The sequence below is a fragment of the Falco punctatus genome (assembly GCF_963210335.1).
Source record: "Falco punctatus genome assembly, chromosome: Z".
Lineage (NCBI taxonomy): Eukaryota > Metazoa > Chordata > Aves > Falconiformes > Falconidae > Falco > Falco punctatus.
The window spans coordinates 11,048,678-11,067,119 of record NC_137586.1 but is presented as its reverse complement, the minus strand read 5'-3'; the positions used below and the strand labels follow the sequence as shown (position 1 = coordinate 11,067,119).

Below are 18,442 nucleotides of genomic sequence, written 5' to 3'. Positions count from 1 at the left end.
TCTTCCAGGGCCTGAAACACTCACTGGATTTTCTCGGGGCACTGACTGGATGCCACCACTGTGGTCTGGATGCGATGGCAGCCCACTGCAACCATAGGAATGGGCTGAAATATCCAAGTCCAACTTTTAGCAACAAGCTTTGTGTCACTGGTGGTCCTACGGATGCTGCTGGGGCAGCATTGCCCTCCTAATTCTCCCCTGGATCCACTTCTCAGGTCTTGTTCCCCTCCCAGCTGCAGCACAGGCACTGTGCAAGGGAAGCCCCCTCCGGGCAGGTGAGCCCCCTTTGCTGGCAGCCTGGTTCCCACAGACCATATGCCACCAACAACAGCTGCAGCTTCCCCTGGGAGCTCCGTGGACGCGGCTAGAACTGCAGGAGGCTCCAGCCATGGGGATCACTCTCTAGACACTGCCTTCTAGGGACCCTTGGTGTCTCTGTGGGGTTATTTTGCGTTTCCCAGCACTGCTGCAAACAGCCGGTTCCCCAGCATCCAGCTGCCCCCCGTGCCCAGTGTTCTTTTTGCAGCCTCTAGTGCCTCTGCAGGCAAGGAGCACACTCGTCCCAGTGGATGGGCATCCCTCCTGCTGCAGGGGCTGGGGAAGTTGTGGGGCCAGCTGGGCACAATTCCCACTGTCTGCTCTCCTGGCAAGACATGGGGCATCCCAAATTTGCAGGGTCCTGGGTGCAACCCCTGGCTTCCCCCCCATTGCTGCTGTGGGACACCTTTGGGATATGAGGCCAAGCCCATCTTGTGGTACAGGAACCTGAGGCTGGGGCAGGGTGTTAAACACAACAGGAAGCTGTGGGTCCCCAGAAGTCCCCGAGGAGAAGCCAGAGGTCCCGTAAGTACACTGGCTGGAGGCTAGTTGGACACAGCTTTTTAATGGATGCTTCTCAGTACAGTACAAAGTGGTGGGTGTTGTGACCCACACACCCACAGCCACCTCCTTGCCATGGCCATGGCTGTGGCCCCATCTCAGACCTAGCATCCAAAATATCCCCATTGGTCTGGAATGACGGAATGATAGAGGAAGATGTCATGTCACCGGCGTGGTGACATGTGGGAAGAGTCCCTAGAAAGGGGACCTGTGCCCTGGCTGGGGAAGGGGGGACGAGCAGGACAGTGCCCCATCGCATCAGGGGTGGAGGTGAGGGAGTGACCAGGCTGTTGCAGGTGCACCCCTGGTCTGTGCATACCCCGGGGCACCCCGGCTGAGCCAGGGCACACGAGGTGGGGAGAGGCTGAGGGCACTGTGGGGAAGTGGCTGGAGGGGCATGGGGCAGCTGCCGGGGCTGCCATGGGACCTGGGCATCCTGACCCCTGGCATGTGCAGGGCAAGGTTTCCAGGGGTCTCTGCTCCTTTGCCTGCATGCTGGGCACATCCATCCACCACAGGGCCCTTGGGCGTCAACGCTGCCCAGCGAAGTACCTCATCCCTGCAGCATCCCATGGGACCAGGGGGACAGGAGGGGGTGAGGGACACAGGGGAGTGCTCCTCTGCACCCAGCCTTGCCCTCCCATGCCCCTGGTGTTTTCTGTTCCCAATGTTCCTTCCTACACCGTTGCTGTTGGCATTAAACAGTTGGTCCCCGGCAGGGCAGGGTTGAGCCATACCGGGAAGCACTCTCTCGGACACAGCCACGAGCTGTGGGTGCAAGGATGGACCCACAGGACTCCAGCTCCTGTTGGAGCCTGGCAGGGCTGTGAAAGAGGCCAAGCGGTGGTCAGCCACGTCCTCCCCCTCAGGACTCCCCATGCCAATGAGCTGAGCTGGTGCTTGCTGCAGACCCCCGGGTGCTGCTGCCGGCAGCGTGCAGGGGCCCACGCTGCCCGGCCGTGCTGCCCTGTGGTGGCTGGGCCGCATGGCTGCTCTGGGCTCTGCTGTCACCCTGTGACTACCCAGACCTGGCTCCGGGACCACAGCAAGTCCCACTGCTCCTCCGGGACCAGCCCCGCTCTGCCTGCGGGTCCCTGGGGGCAGGTGCTGGGTGGCAGCAGGTGCTGGTGGGCAGGGGGCGCCGTGGGGGGGGCACTGTGGGGCAACAGGCCGTGCCGCCCCCTCCCCGCATCCTCCCCACCAATCAGAGACACCCCTTCCCTCAGCCAATCAGAGCTTGGCACCCATCCTCTTCACAACCAACCCACAGTGGAGGCAGGGGGAGGGAGCAGCGCGGCCACTTCCCCACCAGCCAATCGGTGGCCGGCTCCGCCCACAGGGGAGGGCGGGGCAGGTCTCCGTGGCGGGAGAGGCCTCGCTGCCCAAGATGGCGCTGCCGGGGACTAGGCCGGGGGCTGCAGGTGGAGGGCGGAGCTGTTGGGGCGGGCGGCCAGGATGTAGGCGACGTTCTCCTGCAGGAAGCTGGGCCAGTCGACGCGCCTGCAGGCAGAGACGGGCTCACCATCTGCCGTGACATCGCTGCTCCCCCAGTGTCTCCTCCAAAATGGCGGTGTCCCCCACCCCCCTAGACCTCCCCTGCCTCACCTGCCTTCCTCCTGCTCCGTGGCTGGCGGGGTCTTCTCCTGGCTCTTGCCGCTGCCGCTGCTGGCAGGGCTGCTCTCCGACATGGGCCCTACATGGCTGATGCTGTTGGGGGGAAGAGGGAACCCTTTGCTCCTTGCACCCGGTGGTGGTGGCTGGGGGGAAGAGGGTGTGCAGGCCCAGGGCAGGGCTGCGGGCCCATGGAGGGGGACGTGGCAGGAAGGGCCGGGGGGGGGTGGCACCCATTTGTGTGCTGAGCCCCTTAGGTGGGTGGTGGGATTGCAGCTGGAGCCGCAGCAGGGATGTCACCCCCACCGGAGGGTGGGAGTCCCCATACCTGACATTGCAGGATGGTGTCTCCTTTTGATGCTTTTGGAACCAGGTGTGCCGGGCCCGGCGGCACTCTCCTTCCCTGATGAAGCCATCGCTGTCCTGGTCCAGGGCCAAGAAGGCTGCTCGTGCCCTCTCCCGCTCCTTGACTGTCAGCAGCCGCAGCAGGGCATTCTGGGGGGGCAGAGAGGGTAAGGGGGAGTGCTTGCCCCATGAGAACCCCCACCTTGCCCAATGCTGTGGGGTCTCCTGCCCTGGCGCCACAGCCATGGGGTGCTGGCCATGGGAGCCAGCTGCAGGTGTCAAAGCCGTGGGTGCTAGGAGCCAGCCCTGTGCGCTGCAGCCATGGGTGCTGGTCACAGGAGCTGGCTTTGGGTGCCATGGTTGTGGGTGCTGGCTGTCGGAGCCAGCCCGGGGTGCCATGGCCATGGGTGCTGGCCATGGCAGTGGGACCTAGGTGCCACAGCCATGGGTGCTAGCTGTAGGAGCCAGCCCTGGGTGCCGCAGTCGTACCTGTGGCCGTAGTTTCTGCAGCAGCTGGATGGACTCATGGGAGAGGAAGTCCTGCCACTCGATGTGCCCCTTCTTGTCAGGGTCCAGGGCAGAGAACTGCAGGGCCGCCTGCTCCTCCTGTGCCTCGGCCATGGGCTGCTCAAACTGCTGCTTGTGCACGAGGTGTTTGTAGTGCAGAAAGTCGTCCAGGGTCAGGCAGGTCTCTGTGGGGGGTAGATCGGCGGTAGGGCACCTGGGGAGAGGGGACCTGCCACCCCAACAACTTCCCCTAACCATCTGGACCTGCTGTGGGGAGGTTACGCACCTGGAATGATCTTGCAGTGCTGCAGGGTCTCCATGAGGCTGTACATCTCTTCCTCTGTCAGCAGGAGATTGAGGTTGTCCTGGTGTGGGGGGAAGAGAAGAGCCATGGGGCAAAAGCCGTGGGGTGGGGGGAACAGCTGGCCATGCCAGAACACCAGGGCCCCTTGAAGGTACGTGGGTGTGGGCACACAGAGAGGGACAGTGCACTGTGTCACCCAGGGGTGCGGCAGTGGGATGGCTCCATGCCCTTGCACTTTGGCCATTCCAGCTCTGCCATAGCCCCTCCTGTACCCAGCAGCACATGCTGTGGTCTCACGTCCCCTGCCAAGGTGCTGGGGGACTGGCTGCAGGGGTGGGGAGGTGGCAAAGGGCCGCTGTCCCCTGTTGTCTGGTGGCTCCTCATGAGGCCAAGGTGGGCGGCAGGAGCTGGAGAGCAGCAGGTCTCCCACCGCCCTGGACCAGGCTGTGACGTGGGACTTGCTCACGTCCACGCAGGGGCATGGCTCCCCAGGGAGCACCCACCACCCAGCAGAAGCCTGGTGTCCCCCATCCCAGGCACTCACGCAGTAGTAGCAGCTCCATCCTGTCTCGGTGTGTGCTGTCTCCGTCATTTCCACAGCACTGTCGTTCTGCAGGTAGCCCATGCGGCGCAGGCAGCCGTCGTGGTACACCCGGCTGCAGATGCGGCAGGGGAAGAGGCTCTCAGCCGTCCACACCTCACAGATCTCACACATCTCGTCATTGAGGACCTGGGGAGAGATGGGCAGATGCTTAGACAGGCAACCGTGGGCAGGGGGCTGGCTTCTCAGGGTGGGTGTCAGGGTGATGCATTGCAGGTGGGGATGCGTTTTGGGGGGCAGAAGGGACAGGAGGGTGGGATTGCATGGGGCTGGCATAGGTTATAGGTGGTGGGGATGTAGAGGACCTGGCTGATCCAGCTAGAGGAGGGTGGATGGGTTTGTGGGGATAAATAGAGGGTGGATAGGTCCAGCTGTGGGGTTGGTGGGGCTGTGGCGTCATAGGTTCTCCAGGTTGCAGTGTGGTAGGTGTGGATGGCCAGGCTGTGGGTTTGGCTGGTCTTTAGGGTTGCAGTGTGGACAGGTGGAAGTGCTGATCTGTGGGTTGGCTGGTTGTAGGTGTGGACTGCTAAGCTTTAAGGCTGTAGGTGGGCTGGGGTGTAGGCTTGTTGGGGTTGGTGGATGGTTGGGTAGGGTCATGGATGTGAATGGGTGGGCTGCAGTATTGTGGACATGGGTGGGTAAGCTGTTGGGTTGTAGGTGGGCTGGGTTGTAAGGGTTGCGGATACAGATGGATGGCTTGAATTACAGGCTGGCTGGCTGTAGGCTGAAAAAAACATAGATTGAACTGTTCTTCTCTCTTCCCCAAAGCTGGAGCTGTCTGTGTCCAGCAGGGACCTCTCCTCTCCAAGACATCACCAGGTCCCTCCAAGGCACATCCAACCAGTCACACCCTCCTCCTCGTCCAGCTGCCCAGCCCTCAGCCCCTGCTCCACTGAGCCACCTCCACGGTGTTTTGCCATGCCTGGGGAGGCTGTCACTGCCTGGTGGGCATTGGGGATGCTTGCATATCCCTGGGCTCTCCCCTGCGCATCTCCAGCCCTGTGGTCCTCCCTCCCTCCACACCCCTGTGCTCTGCTCACCTGCTCCCTTTGCTCCAGGCTGATGTGTGGGAGCTCATCATCATGCAGCTCCCGCTTGGGCCGGATGAAGGCGGGTGGCGTGAACCTGTTGGCCCGGTCAAACTCCTCTGGCTCCACGCCCCGACCATCCCGCAGCCGTTCCCAGGCCGCCTTGCTGGTGCTGCTCTCCTCCGGCTGGGAAGGTCCTGCCAGTGCCTCCTCCTCTCCCTCCTGCACTGCTTGCTCCAGTGTCCCTCGGCTTGTGGCCCCTGCCTCTGTCCGCTGTCGTGTTGATGGCTGCTCCCGCAGCCCGTCTTTAAAGGCTGACACGGCCAAGCTGACCTTCTGCACCTTCTCCACCGTCTGCCGCCTGGACATCAGCACCCCCATGGCTCTGTGGGGGGAAGGGAGGTGCTCAGTGCTAAGGCCTCAGGGTGCAATGCTGGTCCAACCCCTGCACCATGTCCCTGGTCCCAAAATGGTGTCCCAGTGGCTTTTCCCTGGCTATGTGGGGAGCAGCTTAGGGCTGGGAGAAATGGGGGTTCCTTGGCAAGCTGGCACTGGGATCATCCATGGTGGCCATGGGGAGGTGGACCTGAAGCCATGTGGAAATCTGGCCATGGAGGGTTTGAGTGTTGGTGGGGGAGCAGGACAGCAAGCAGGGAGCTGGTTTGGGTTCACCCTGCTCCCCCATCCTTGCTCTGTAGACTCCAGCTTAACAAGAAACACATCCAAGCCCTTCCCACACCAGACCGGTAAATCCCAGAGGGACTGGAACCAGCTGTAACCTAGCCCCTTGTGTGCATCTCCTTTCTGCCTCGGAGAAAGCCTCTTTGGCCATCCAAGTGTGAGAAGTGTCCTCCCAGCAGCTCTGCCCAGGGCTAGGGTATATCAGAGCTGGTGCTGGGTCTTTGACTTTCGCAAAATTTGTCTTCACCCCCCAGCCTCTCCTGGGCTCACATGCTTGTGTGCATGTGTGTGTTTGCTGCTGCCTGACCGCTAGGCATCCTGCATCCTGCAGGGAGCCGTGAGATGAGGCTGGGCCAGCCGTGGGAGGGTTGTGAGGAAGCAGGAGGGAAGGGGAGCAGTTAATGGATATAGGGCACATGGGTCCTGAGAAGGGGGTTTGGCTGCAGAACTAAGGGAAAATCATCTTAGGGTAAAACAAGGAGGGTAACAGCACCAGCAGTAGCAGGTCAGGCCCTGTCTCAGTTGGGGGTGGGCTGAAGCTGGGGAGAAGCAGGATTTGGTCTCCAGTGACGTGGGCCACAGTATCACCCTGTGTGGGTCCCAGCAGTGTGCCTGTGCCCTGCTGGGGTTGCACTATGAATATGCTGCAGCAAAGAGTTGTTCCCAGATCATGCTCAGGGACCAGGAGGGAGCACTCACTGCCTTTGCAAGCAGGGAGACATCGGAGCAGCCATCTCCTGCTCCATCAGCCTCAGCAGGGAAGTCCCCAGGTAGCGGGATAATTAGCAGCACGTGAGCACACACTGGGACCTCACAGCTGTGGGAGGACACAGCACTGTGGGTGCTGCTGTGGCAGGGATCCTGGGCAGGGTAGTTACAGCTGTGTCACATCAGCGGTGCTGAGCAGTGTGTGCTGGCAGGCAGCACCCAAACACCACCACGCACACACGCATGTGATTTCCCAGCCTCCCCACCAACACCATGGGACCATCTGCGTGCAGATTCCCACGCACAGAGCTGGGTGTGCAACACATGTGAGCCCTGTCCCCTGTGTGTGGGTCCCATCAGTGTGCACATGTGTGGGTATTTACAGCTGTTGGTCCCCGTGCCTGGTTTGGGGCTGGTGCCTGGCATGCTGCAGCTCCTGGGGGTTTGCAAAGGTGGGAGTGGGGAAAAGCTGGAGGCAAGTGTCCAAGCCACAGCAACAGCATCCCTGCAGCTGTGCCAGTGGGAGGGAAGACACCTGAGGGTCTCTGCCTCCTTGCTGTGCTGCTACACCCTGCCCGCACATCTCAGGATCACACCAGCCATGGGCAGGATCAATTCTGCTGCTGGGCAGCATTGCGGCTGTGCCTGCAAGCCAGTGAGCTGGGGGCACCGCAGGGAAATTCCCTCCAGGGGCTGCCTTTGCAGGTTCCTGCATCACCAACCATTGGCCAGATCCTGGCCTCATCCTGTGCAAGGATGAGAGGGTGCAGAGAGGCTGGGCTCAAAGAGAAGAGTGAAAAAGAGGGGTGTGGGCTCCAGCTCTCAACACACTAGTGCTCCCAGTAGCTGCTCTGGTCCTCCTGATCCCCAGTGTGCTGGCAGCATCTCCTGCAGCGCTGTTGGGGCTCTGGGTGGCCCATCCCCAGCCACCCTGCAGTGTGGCCCGGCAGCCTGGGCAGCAGTGGGGTGGCTGGTGTATGGGGCTGCTGTAATCCCCCAGAAATGAGGTTGCCGTGTGTGTTCATGGTGTGGTCATCCCCCTGTCCTGTGCTGCTGCTGGGAGATTCTAGCCCATCTCTGTGTTTCCTGTCCTCTCCCAAGGCCACCCCACTCTCCTGCCACAGTCAGTGCCACTGGCTGCTGCATGCCTGGAGTCTGGAGGGCATCACTCCTGTCACAACTTGTGTCTGTTCTCAGCCCTGTTGGCCTCCCTGTCCCAGCTAAGGCTGCACAGCTGGACCTGCCTGCATGTCCAGGGGCTGAATGGCTTCACCCCAAGCCCCATCTCTAGACCCTGCTGCCTTTCCACAGGCCTCAGTGCTCCCCAGACACCCCAGACCGGCTCTGCAATCTCTTTCCGCCATGCCCTGCCTGACCCATTGGCTGTGTGGGGTGGGACATCACCTCCACATAGAGCCTTGCCTGGATCAGGGTCCTGCCAGGTTTGGTCCTGCCTGGATTTGGGGAGGGGGGACCACAGACACCCTCACCCCATAGCAGTCCAGCTACCTGAGCAGCCGCTGCTTCCTCCATATGTCTCTGAGGGAAGGTGTCTTTGCTGGTATTTGTGCCCAGCCCTTGAGGCATCTGGAGCTGGGGATCTTGTGCCACCGACCAGCTCACTTTGCTGGCGGGGTCTATTTTTAGGTCACCCCCATAGAGGAGACAAATCTGGGCATGGGCTGGAGCTGCCTGCAAACACCCGGCTCCACTGAGCCCTGCTGGCACCAGGGGCTGTTGCTGCAGGTGCTGGGCACATTCCCACCCCCTTCACTTCCCTTGCTCCCAGCTCCCTGCACCCCTGCCCTGTCCCTGTGGCTCTTCTGGTGGGGATTTATGCCTTGCTACTTCATCCCTGCAGCAAAATGCTGAGCCAGAAAGCACTTCATCTCCTAGCACCCATCTTTCCCAGCCCCACACAGCTCTGTGTGTGGGGAAACTGAGGCACAGAGGCAAGGCTGGTTCAGCTGGAGTGAGGATCAGCCCGTTTTAGCTGAGGACAGGGCACTGGTGAGACAGGGCTGACGGCCAGCACAGAGGCACTCCGGGAGAAGGAAGCAGGTCAGAGCATCCTGATGCAAACAGAGCCAGTGGTCCCTTCATGTCTCCAAACTCTCCTCCCTCCCATGGCAGCAGGAGCAGGGAGCACCCATTGCTTGTGCTGGGGTTATGGGGTGCCAGGTTTAGCTATGAGGGCAGTGGTGGGTGCGGGGTGGCAGGTGATGTGTGGGTGGGTGCATCACAGCACAGTGGGGGCATTGTGGTGGCTGGGAGCACAGGATGGATGCAGCAGGGAGCAGTGCGGGGTGGGTGTGTTATGGGGTGGATGTGCTATGGTATGGCTGGCAGCGTGGGGCAGGTGTTATGGCCTCGTGGGGAGTGTGCAGGTTGGGGGTGTTGCAGCAGCTGTGGGCACAGCGTGGGTGGTGGCTTTGGGTGCAGGGATGTTGCAGCAGCTGTGAGTGTGGGTGATGTCTGTGGCAGCTGGGCATATGGGATGGGTGTGTTTCAGTGGCCATGGCTGCAGGGTGGCCTGTTGCAGTACCTAGTGGTGGCATGAGGAGCTGGGTCTGTGGAGCCACAGGGTCCATAAGGCTGGCCATTGCCTCTCTGCCTGCCTCCTGCTCAGCCCCCCTGCCCCACGGTGCATCCCCAGTGCAAAGCTCTGCCAGCAAACCAAGGGCCAGCGGGCGCTTGGGCTTGTGTGTGCCATGAGCAGTGTCCGTGGCACCCCTTGCACACACCTTCAAGGGGATGCAGCAGGGGTGTGCCAGGGGCAGGACCCCCTCCCAAGCTCCCCACTGATAGGGAAGGACATGCCTGGTCCCCACAGGCTCCTCGTGGGCCAGGACTCCTCCCTGCCCTTGCCAGGCTCCTTGTGTTTTTACCCACCAGTGCTGTGCCTTCCTGGGAGCAGCATTATGGACCTGAGGGCAGAGAGATGGGGTATCGATGGGGAGAACACCCTGGGACCCATGGCAACCTGGGCCCATGGCTTGGTCTGAAGGGCACTGAGCAGGGCTGGGAGGAGCTGCCATGGCTCTGGCACAGCCCTGCACACACTGCCAGCTGCTGCCTGCCTGGGGTGAGGGGGACCGGGCAGCGCAGGCAGCAGGCTGTGCTTGGGGGATGCCACGTCCCACCTCTTTGAGCTGGCTGAGGGTATCCAGAGGGGTCTGGCAGAACCACCTTGTCCCCTTTCCCTGGCAAATGTCACATGCTGGGACTGTGGCACTGCTAGGGCTGCTGCTGTGAGGTGACCCGGTTGCCATGGGGCAAGGGGATCTGCAGCTGATGGTACCCTCCCCACGCTCTGCAGGGCTGCAGGAGCGTGGTGGGGAGGTCTGCAGGGGTGGCTGGAACCCCAGCTCTGCTGTGTTCCCCTCCTGGGGATGCCAAACTGGTGGCTGCATTCCGTGCTGGATCAGGCTGCCAGTCCTGTCATGCCATGGCAGATTTTATAGGTGTGTTGCACGTTTCAGTCTCCCAAAGGGGGATGAAAATGCTGTGACAGCAGAGTCCCTACCCCTGCAGCAGACACGGCTCCTGCCCAGCTTCCCACTTGTCCTCCTCTTCTCTGTCCCCAGCCCCTCTCCCCAGCACCCACATAAGGATCCTGACACCTGGGCAGGATCCTCCCACCCCATCCACACCCCCACTTCCCAGGCACCCCATCCCAGGAGCCCTGGTCACCTTCTCTGGCACCAGGACCTCGGGGGCAGCAGAGGGACACACCCATGGGGTGTCTCGACATGTGTCCAGCCCGTGCCATGCTCTGGGCAAAAAGCCAACGGCGGCAAAAAAGCCACTTACCAGGGTCAGGGTCCGTCCGGGGCGCAGGAGCCCTAGAGAGCAGTCCACACGATGTCCATTGCCACCGCCTCTGGCCGCGACCCCCCTCTCCAGCTGTGGGTGCTCACCGCATCCCGTGCCCTGCGTGCAAATCCCGGCCAGGGGACGGAGCGGTGAGGCTGGCACCCGGGGAGCCAGAGCCCCTGCACTTGCTGCCGAAGGATGCAGGAGACAGCGAGATGCTGGGAGCGGATGCCTGTGCGCGCGCACACACACACACACAGACACACACAGACACACAGACACACACACACACACACACAGAGACACACAGACAGACAGGCGCACGCGCACGCGCGCACACGGGAGGCGCAGGGAGCTTGTGACAGGGGCTGAGCAGATGCAGCCCGGTTTGCTGTCCCTGTACCAATTGCTGCCTGAGCTGTGTTCAACAGCTCTCTGAGACACGAAGCATTTTTTTTTAACCACGCTGACGTTGGCCGGGAGATACCAACAACAGCTTTTCCCTGCGTCTCCCCTGGCCCCTGGGGCTGAGCTGCCTTTCTTTGAGACAACCTGAAGGACTAGGAGACCAGTGAAGGTGTTCCCTGCCCTGCCGCGGGGTCTTCCCTGGACCCGGCGCCCCCACCACAGGCTACCTGCAACTGCTTTAACCTCATACATGCCGGTCAGTGTTGCAGGCAGGCTGTCCTTCCCGCACCGCGGTTCGACTCCCCGGTGCAATGCAGCACCAGGAGTTTCGGTTCCCCCGGTCCCCAGGACTGGGCATCACCTGGGTGCACACCACAGCTCTGCAGTGGGGCCAGCGGTTCACAGAGGGTGCAAGGGAATTGATGCTGGGCTGGAGAGGTGGGTGCAGCCCTGATGCAGTGCTTCTGAAGGTGGCATATCTTCTCCATGTGCATCCACAGCTGCCTCACATTGGCCTGGTAGAGATGGTCAATCAGCCCCCTGACACCCTTCTGGGATGGGGTACAGCTGGCTGAGGGCATTGTGCTTTCCCGTTCAAGAGCTGCCAGCCGTACCTGGGAATGATTTAGGGTGCAAGAGGCTCTGAGACCTCCTAGGACCAGCTTCCAGCCAGGCCTGGGATTAGTGCTGAAGGTCACAGCAAAAGGGCCTGGGCAGTGGGGATGGCTGCCAGGATGCCTTGCCCCTTGGCCAGGCTGGATACAGCAAGTCCTCTTCTAGCTAGGAGACAGGGATGCTCTGCTCAAAGCCCCACTGCACTGCTGTCCTCAGGATGCTGCTGAGGTGGGAATCCCACATCCCAGCCTGACATCCTGGCCCTCCGTGGAGCAGGGCCTGGCTGGCTCCATGCAGACCCGCCAGCCCCATGGAGGAGTGGACATGTTTGCATGTGTGCAATGATGCATGTGTCTGCAGAGGCGATCAGGATGCCTTGGTAGATCAGTGAGCGGCAACCGTGAGGGGATCTCACCTTTCCCATGCAGAGAGTGGGATCGGGACCGTGGGGTGGAAGCCATGGGATGAAGGACCGTTGGATGGCTGAAGCTTGTTGGCTCCTGGGAGCTCGGAAGCACCATCTCTGAGGTCTTCTCCACCTCTGAAAAAGCCTGTGCTGGACCCTGCATCCAATGCCTCTGCAATGCCCTGCCCTCCAAGGAGCAAGCAGCTGGGGCAGGGCAGTCTCAGAGCGCTGCTACCAGTGCTGTATTTGGGGCAGTTTTTCTCCAGCCGGTGCCACACACTGGTACCAGGCTGGTCCCTGAGCTCTGACTGCTGCTCCTTGCCTTGTGCCAGCCCTCCCTAGACCTGCAGGCACTGACACTGGCCCCACAGTACTTCCATTCCATTACCCTTCCTACTCCCACACGTTTTTAGCCAGGAGTGAGCTGAGACTGTTGGCAGCTCATGTCACCTGCAAGCAAAGCCAGGGGCTGGGAAAGGCAGCATCTGGGTGCAGCGCTGGGACATGAGCTGGTCCGTGGTTCCCTTCCGCGCCAGCTGGAGATGTGCAAAGCCAGGCTGCAGACAGGATTTATCTGCTTTCTGCTTGTGGCTGTCAGGTCCTGTCTTACTTCACTCCATTGGCTTCAGGAGCCTTGCATGGAGCCTCCAGTCACCCTGCCCTAGCCTGGGCTGCCTCTCTGTGCTTTGTCTTCCCCCCAGGGGTGCTTCCTTTTAGGATGAATTACATTTTGCATTATTTGTCCAGGGAGCATGGTCAAAAGGTGCTTGGATGCATATGGGGTGGAGAAAGAGGAGGCCAGCTGTAAATAATGACAGAGGAAAACATCTCTACAGACAAACCCTGGCCCCAGAGGACTGGGGAAAGGGGGAAGCGGTGAAGAAGGAGTGTGCTAGCAATCCGTGAAAGCTTTAAGTGCCCTTGTGGGGAGAGCCCTGCCCCAATGGGCCAGTGGCAGAATGCAGCATCTCCTGGAAAAGTAAAGGCGAGGAGAAGCCCTAGCTCTTCTCCTGCTCAAGCTGTGGAGGGGCCTGGGGCTCCCGCTGCTGTCTGCCCCTGTGGTCTGCAGTTCCTTCTGTATCACGGCCAGGCTGTACCCCTGCAGCAAGGCTCAGTGGACAGGGCTGGCTGAGCTTGGAGGATGGCATCTCCTTGTCAGCCCTTGGGTGCACCAGGGCACAGCCGGTGGGTGCAGTGTCCCACCAATGGAGAGCTACAGTCCAGATCCACTTCTGCAAGGGGCATCCAGCAAGCCTCCCCGCCATGCAAGATGTAGGATTCTCTCACACCTCCTGGGGAGAAGGAAGATTTGGTCTCTTGCCCTCTCTAAAAAGCCATAGCGTGGCTTGGGTGCCTGTTGGTGTGGCCAGACAGCAATGGGCTGGGAAAGCTCTTGGCAGATCCAGCAGCACTGGGCTGCTGGAGGAGGGCTGCAGGGGTGGAGGTGAGAGCTGAGCTGCAGCAGGAATGAACATTTTCGTCAGCTCCCCCCACCCCCCCTCCCCGACTTCAAAATCTCGCATGACGCCCGCGTGTAGGTAACTGGCTGCTGCAACGACACGGCGTGTGGGCTCACCATCTGGAGCCTGCCGCCTGGGAACACCACCTTGTGCCGCCCCGGCTTATCCCCGCTCCCGCCTGGCCCCCAGTCCTGAAGCTGCCAGCACCCGGGGGGGGGCGGGGGGGCACAGGGTGGAGGGTTTGCTCTTTGATTGGGGTGACCCAAACTTTTGGCTCCTGCCAAGAAGTAGGAGCAGCAGCAGCAGGGCGCCTGCATAAGCCAGCATTCGTGCCAGCCAGCGGGGGGTGATGGAGAAGAGAACTTGTCAAAATAGCGAGGTATATTTTTTCAGTAGATTACAAGTTTGGCTGATGGAGATAATAGTGTTGATGCGCTGTGGGGAGGGTTCAGAGAGGCATCAGCACACCTCGCGGCAGCTGGTTCAGGAGGGGAGGGTGATGTCAAAATCAGCATGAAATGGGATAAAAACTGGCTGCCTGATGGGCTGCCATGTAAGACTGCAGGCAGGGAATGGCACAGCATCTCCTGTCATAGGGAACAAGTGGTGCAAGAACAAGCCTGTGAATGAGGGGAACGATGCCTTGTTCCTTCCAGCTGTCCCAGGCCATGCCCTCCACCTGTGTGTGCTCCACATAAGGGAAGGGGCTCAGGATCTCACCCACAGACCTGATCTGAGCTGCAGACATGATCCTGCCTCCACTGGCATCCAAGCGGGACATATCCTGATGCTGAGTGCAGACAGCACCTCCCAAGGCCACCTGCTGATGGCTGTCTTTCATGTCCACCGACAGCTGTCCATCATGCCCACCGATGGCTCTCCATCACTGCCCCTGGGCATTTACACTGGCTCATCAGTGGTTGTCCATCACACCCCTGGTCATCAACACAGATACTGTGCATGATGCTGATGGCTGTCTGTCACGGTCCCACTACTGAGGTCAGATCACTGACACCGCCTGTCACACCCCTGGCCATCGATGCAGCTGTCCTCTGGTGATGCCGCACCCCAGCAGCTCAGCCATCGGTCCCCGTAGCTGCTGGCTCCCTGCAGCCAGAGCCTGCTGGTGGAGTGGGGCTGCACCCCTGTGCCCCCCATCCCAAAGGGTTCAACTAGCTGCCTTTGGTGGGGCTGTTTTCCAGGAGCAGCCCCTCACCCTAGGCTGCTCTGACACCTTCCCGCTCCCATTCGTGTCCCCCACCAATGGTCCCCTGCCAGGTGGGAGCAGGGGGCTGCAGTGCCAATGCCGTTGCAAACTGCTGAAGGGGTGGTGGCTGCTCTGTGGCTCCTGCTTCTCACATTCATCCTGCCATGATCTTGGCAACTGTGATAGTGACAGGGATGGGAATGGCAGGTCCTGGCTTTCCCCCTGCCCTCAGTGGCCAGGGTGCCCTGAGTAGGAGCTGCCAGATGGTGCCCAGCATGGATGCAGCCCCTCCTTTGGGCCCCATCAGCAGCCACGTGGTAACAAAACTGAAGTAGGTTAAGATGCTGTGGATGCTGGCTTTGTGCCTTGCGGCTGTGGCACTCTGCTTGCTTTGAGTGTTTCCCTCCCATCCCAGGGCCTGAGTGCAGAGCTCTTGCAGGGCATAATTACTGAGCAGCTTTGTGTGCACCATCAGGTTGCAACGGCTGGCTTTGCTCTCCCTAGCAGCTTTTGTGGCACCCAAAAATCCCCCAGTACAAGAGCCTGGAGCAGGATTTACCTAATGAATTTAACTTCAGCTCTGCTGCTCCACAGGACCTGGGAGTCTGAAGTCGAGGTGTGTCTGGATGCACTTGGTAGCCAAAATCCCAGCTGGGGCAGGGCCAGGCACTGGTCTGTGTGGGTAGGAGGCACCTCTCCTTTGCCCAGCTGCAAATACAGACTGACCTCCCACTCCAGCCTTACCAGGCATCCCCTCCTGGGTCATGAGCACATTCTGCTGCTCAGGGTGGTTTTAGCTCCATCCAGGGCCCTGGCCTGGTGCAGAGCTGAGGGCTGCTTCCTCCTCATCCTCATCTGTGTCTGATGCAGCCCTGCCTCACTGCCATGTCCCAGCGTCTGCTAGGCTGAGCCATGGCAGCCCCAGGTATGTTGGACATACAGTCCTGAGTGAACAATACACCCCACCAGCTTTTCCAGCTGCTGGAAAGGGGAGATCCAGTCTGCACCCAGCCCATCTGTCCTCTTGCTTGTCCACTTCCAGATGAGCCCCTGTCTGTGTGCTGCTGTCTGCTCCCTGCTACTGTCCTGTAGTCACAGTTTGGCTGTTCCCTTTTCCCTCTACAAGACTGGACTCTGGGAGCCTCGGAGAGAACATGAGGTGCTCAGCATCGCGCTGCCTCATGCATCTATTTACCCACATTGCTTCTCCATGAGCCACCTTCATCCCCATGGTTAAGGGGGAAAAGCTGGTGGGGATCAATGTTAGGACCTGGGGAGGCGATACACAGAAAGAATGTGGTCTGATGGTGTGGGTGGATGCCAAAATACCCCAGGATGAGCTGGGGGGAAGGTGCAGGGGTGAGGGAAGCAGGTGGGAGATGAAGCAGACAGGAGGAAGCCAACAACCCGTCCTGCCCCAGGGGGCATGACCTGGGGTCTTGGGTCTGCAGGAAGGTGTTCCCCAAGGGTGGCTGCCTGGGCTTACCCTGGGCTGCCCTTCCTGGGTGTGGCATGTCCCTTTGGAGCAGCAGAGGCATGGCACCAAGCCACCAGTCTCTTGACCCTGCAGCTGGCGGCTTGCCAAGCCTGGCCCTGATGAGAAGAGGATGCTCCCTCTGGACAGATAATAGCTGAGCACTTTAGAGCTCTCTAATCTAGGAGCACTCTTGCAGGCATTAGCTAAATTACCCTCTTCACAGGGCCACTCCAAGTAAGCGCCCAGCAAGAAGGTGTCGCCCCCCCTGAGACCATCCTCTCCCCTCCACCTGGAAGTCCTCGGAAAGGGTCAAGGCCAGACCCCATGGCTCTCCAGGGACTGGTACCCCCTTGCCCTAAGTGGGGACACAGGTGTACCCAAATAGCAGGGACTTGTCCCCCAGCACATGCAGGGCTCTGGAGAGCAGGATGAGCCATGGGGCTAGGGAGGAGGGTCAAGGCTGGGATGAGAAGGGGAGTGCCAGGGCTGGGCTGTGGATAGGTGCAGGGTCTGGGTTTGCAGCTGCAGGGTCCCAGTGCCAGCCCCACAGCACCTTGCAAGGGACGCATTTGTCCCCATAGGAAGGCAGAGGCAGGAATGCCAGCCCTCCCTGCTGCCCACCCTGGTTGCCTGGCTGCTCCCCTGCAGTGTCACCCAGCTCCACATCTGTCCTTGGCGGTGCCATTTCTGCCGCAGCCCGGTCGAGCATCCTCACAGAGGAGCTTTTCAAGTGGAACGGAAACGCCTAATGAAGGCCAACTTCATTAACTGAGGTTGTCACGGGTATGATTGCTGCCTTCCTGAGCTGCTTTATAAGCAATAAAGCTGTGGGAGAGGGAAGGAGGGGAGAGGAGAGGAGAGGAGAGGAGAGGAGAGGAGAGGAGAGGAGAGGAGAGGAGAGGAGAGGAGAGGAGAGGAGAGGAGAGGAGAGGAGAGGAGAGGAGAGGAGAGGAGAGGAGAGGAGAGGAGAGGAGAGGAGAGGAGAGGCTGTCCAAATACCTCTGCCCTGCCAGCGAGGACACTGCCATGGCCTGTTTTGGGTGGCGGGGGCAAGCAGGCAGCCCTTGGGGCTGGAGGAAGATGCAAAGCCCAGCTGGGTCTAGGGCAGCGTGGCTCAGCAGAGCTGAGAGCTGGGAGTGCTGCATTTGACCATCGAATCCCCTGGGGCGCAGCTGGGTCCTGTCCCACCATGGAGGTGGGATGTGGTATGACTTGTACCAAGCTGGGGGCTACACAGGGGTCCTGCGTGCTGCTATTTGAACAGGGATATAGTGCTTGCAAGCAGGTCCAGCAGCCTCCACATTGCTTTTACTGTCTCCTTCAGCTCCATTCCCGTGTCACAGCATGCTTTGTGCAAAGGCTTGTCCTCAGCCTCTCCAAACCTGGAAACCTGGTCCTTTACACACATGAGGGGCTGTGCATGCTCCCTGGGATGCACCTCAGCCCCTGATGCCTCTCATCGCTCCTGGAGGCCCCTGAGTACCTCCAGTGGGTACAGTGAGTGGGGACAGCTCCACGGAGCAGCTGAGCCCCAGCACGCTGCCACTTAGCCTCTTAATGTGGGTGGGGACAGCCCCATGGAGTACCAGAGCCCCAGCACGCTGCCGCCTCGCCTTTTAATCAGCTAATTGTGTGTTTGGGGTTTCAGGCGAGGGCCCCAGCCTGGTGTTGCCATACCAACCACATCAGCATCACTTTCAAACGTTTACCAAGCAGGCTTGTAATGCAGGGAGAGGGGAGAATTAAAAAAGGAGAGGAGGACAAACAGGGTTGATGGGAGGGAAGAATAAAAGGGCTGTCTGCACCTCTTTCATTACACTGCGATTAGTCCTGCAGGGCAGAAAGCTCTGATTAAAACAGCTCTTGCTGGGATTCAGAGGCTTTTTGGGGAAAAAGAAAATGCCCCTGCTTGTTGGCATCTGTCTGAGGCACTTTTGGTGGTAGAGCCATCTCAGTTTCTTCAGCAGCATGAAGGAAGGGCTGTGAGACAAAGGTGCCAAGGTCCCTGGGCAGGCAGTGTGGGGATGGGTGGTGGGTGCTGTCCTCGGGGATCCACCATCTCCAAAGCTGGCTGGGCTGGTGGTGCAGCCACCTGGTGCGGTGTCTCAGTGGAGGAGGGAGTGGCTGGGGGGTAATGGGGGGCAGATCTTACAGCTCAGATAGTCTGGACCCTGTTTGTCCTCGACTTGGTGTCATCCCAGGGTATGGGGCAGAACCCCTGCCCCCAGCAGCACTGGCCCCACTGGTGTGTGCCTGCCCTGTTTTCTGCAGCTGTGTTGCATGTCTCCCCTGCACCCTGGCTGCGCTCCGGTCCCTTCTCTGTCCCACTTCCAAACCCACCTCTGCCACTCTTGGCCTTTCTGTGAGCTGGATCAGGCCCCTCAAGCAT

The 18,442-nt window shown here is 60.4% G+C and overlaps 1 protein-coding gene across 2 annotated transcripts; it reads right to left on the bottom strand.

The window, feature by feature from the left end:
* Nucleotides 1–311: 311 nt before the first annotated feature.
* On the bottom strand, nt 312–16,918 carry PHF24 (PHD finger protein 24). Of its 2 annotated transcripts, XM_080371304.1 has the most exons (8): nt 10,478–16,918; nt 5,288–5,660; nt 4,191–4,376; nt 3,629–3,707; nt 3,325–3,527; nt 2,819–2,985; nt 2,485–2,586; nt 312–2,379 (listed from the first exon to the last, which is right to left on the bottom strand). In XM_080371304.1, exons 2-8 carry the CDS (start codon nt 5,654–5,656, stop codon nt 2,283–2,285), a joined length of 1,203 nt encoding a protein of 400 aa, XP_080227430.1. In that variant the 5' UTR covers nt 5,657–5,660; nt 10,478–16,918; the 3' UTR covers nt 312–2,282. The 2 variants fall into 2 exon arrangements, with proteins under 2 accessions (XP_080227430.1, XP_080227429.1); XM_080371303.1 differs by lacking the exon at nt 5,288–5,660 and having other exon boundaries at nt 835–2,379.
* Between the last annotated feature and the right edge of the window lie 1,524 nt (nt 16,919–18,442).

Excerpts from the sequence above, each read along its gene's own strand:
- PHF24 (XM_080371303.1), bottom strand. The coding sequence starts at position 11,140 with ATGTATGAGGTTAAAGCAGTTGCAGGTAGCCTGTGGTGGGGGCGCCGG. Across the intron at positions 4,377-10,477 it reads CCGGACGGACCCTGACCCTG|GTCCTCAATGACGAGATGTG; the intron begins GTAAGTGGCTTT and ends ATCTCTCCCCAG. Across the intron at positions 2,986-3,324 it reads TGCAGAAACTACGGCCACAG|AATGCCCTGCTGCGGCTGCT; the intron begins GTACGACTGCGG and ends CTGCCCCCCCAG.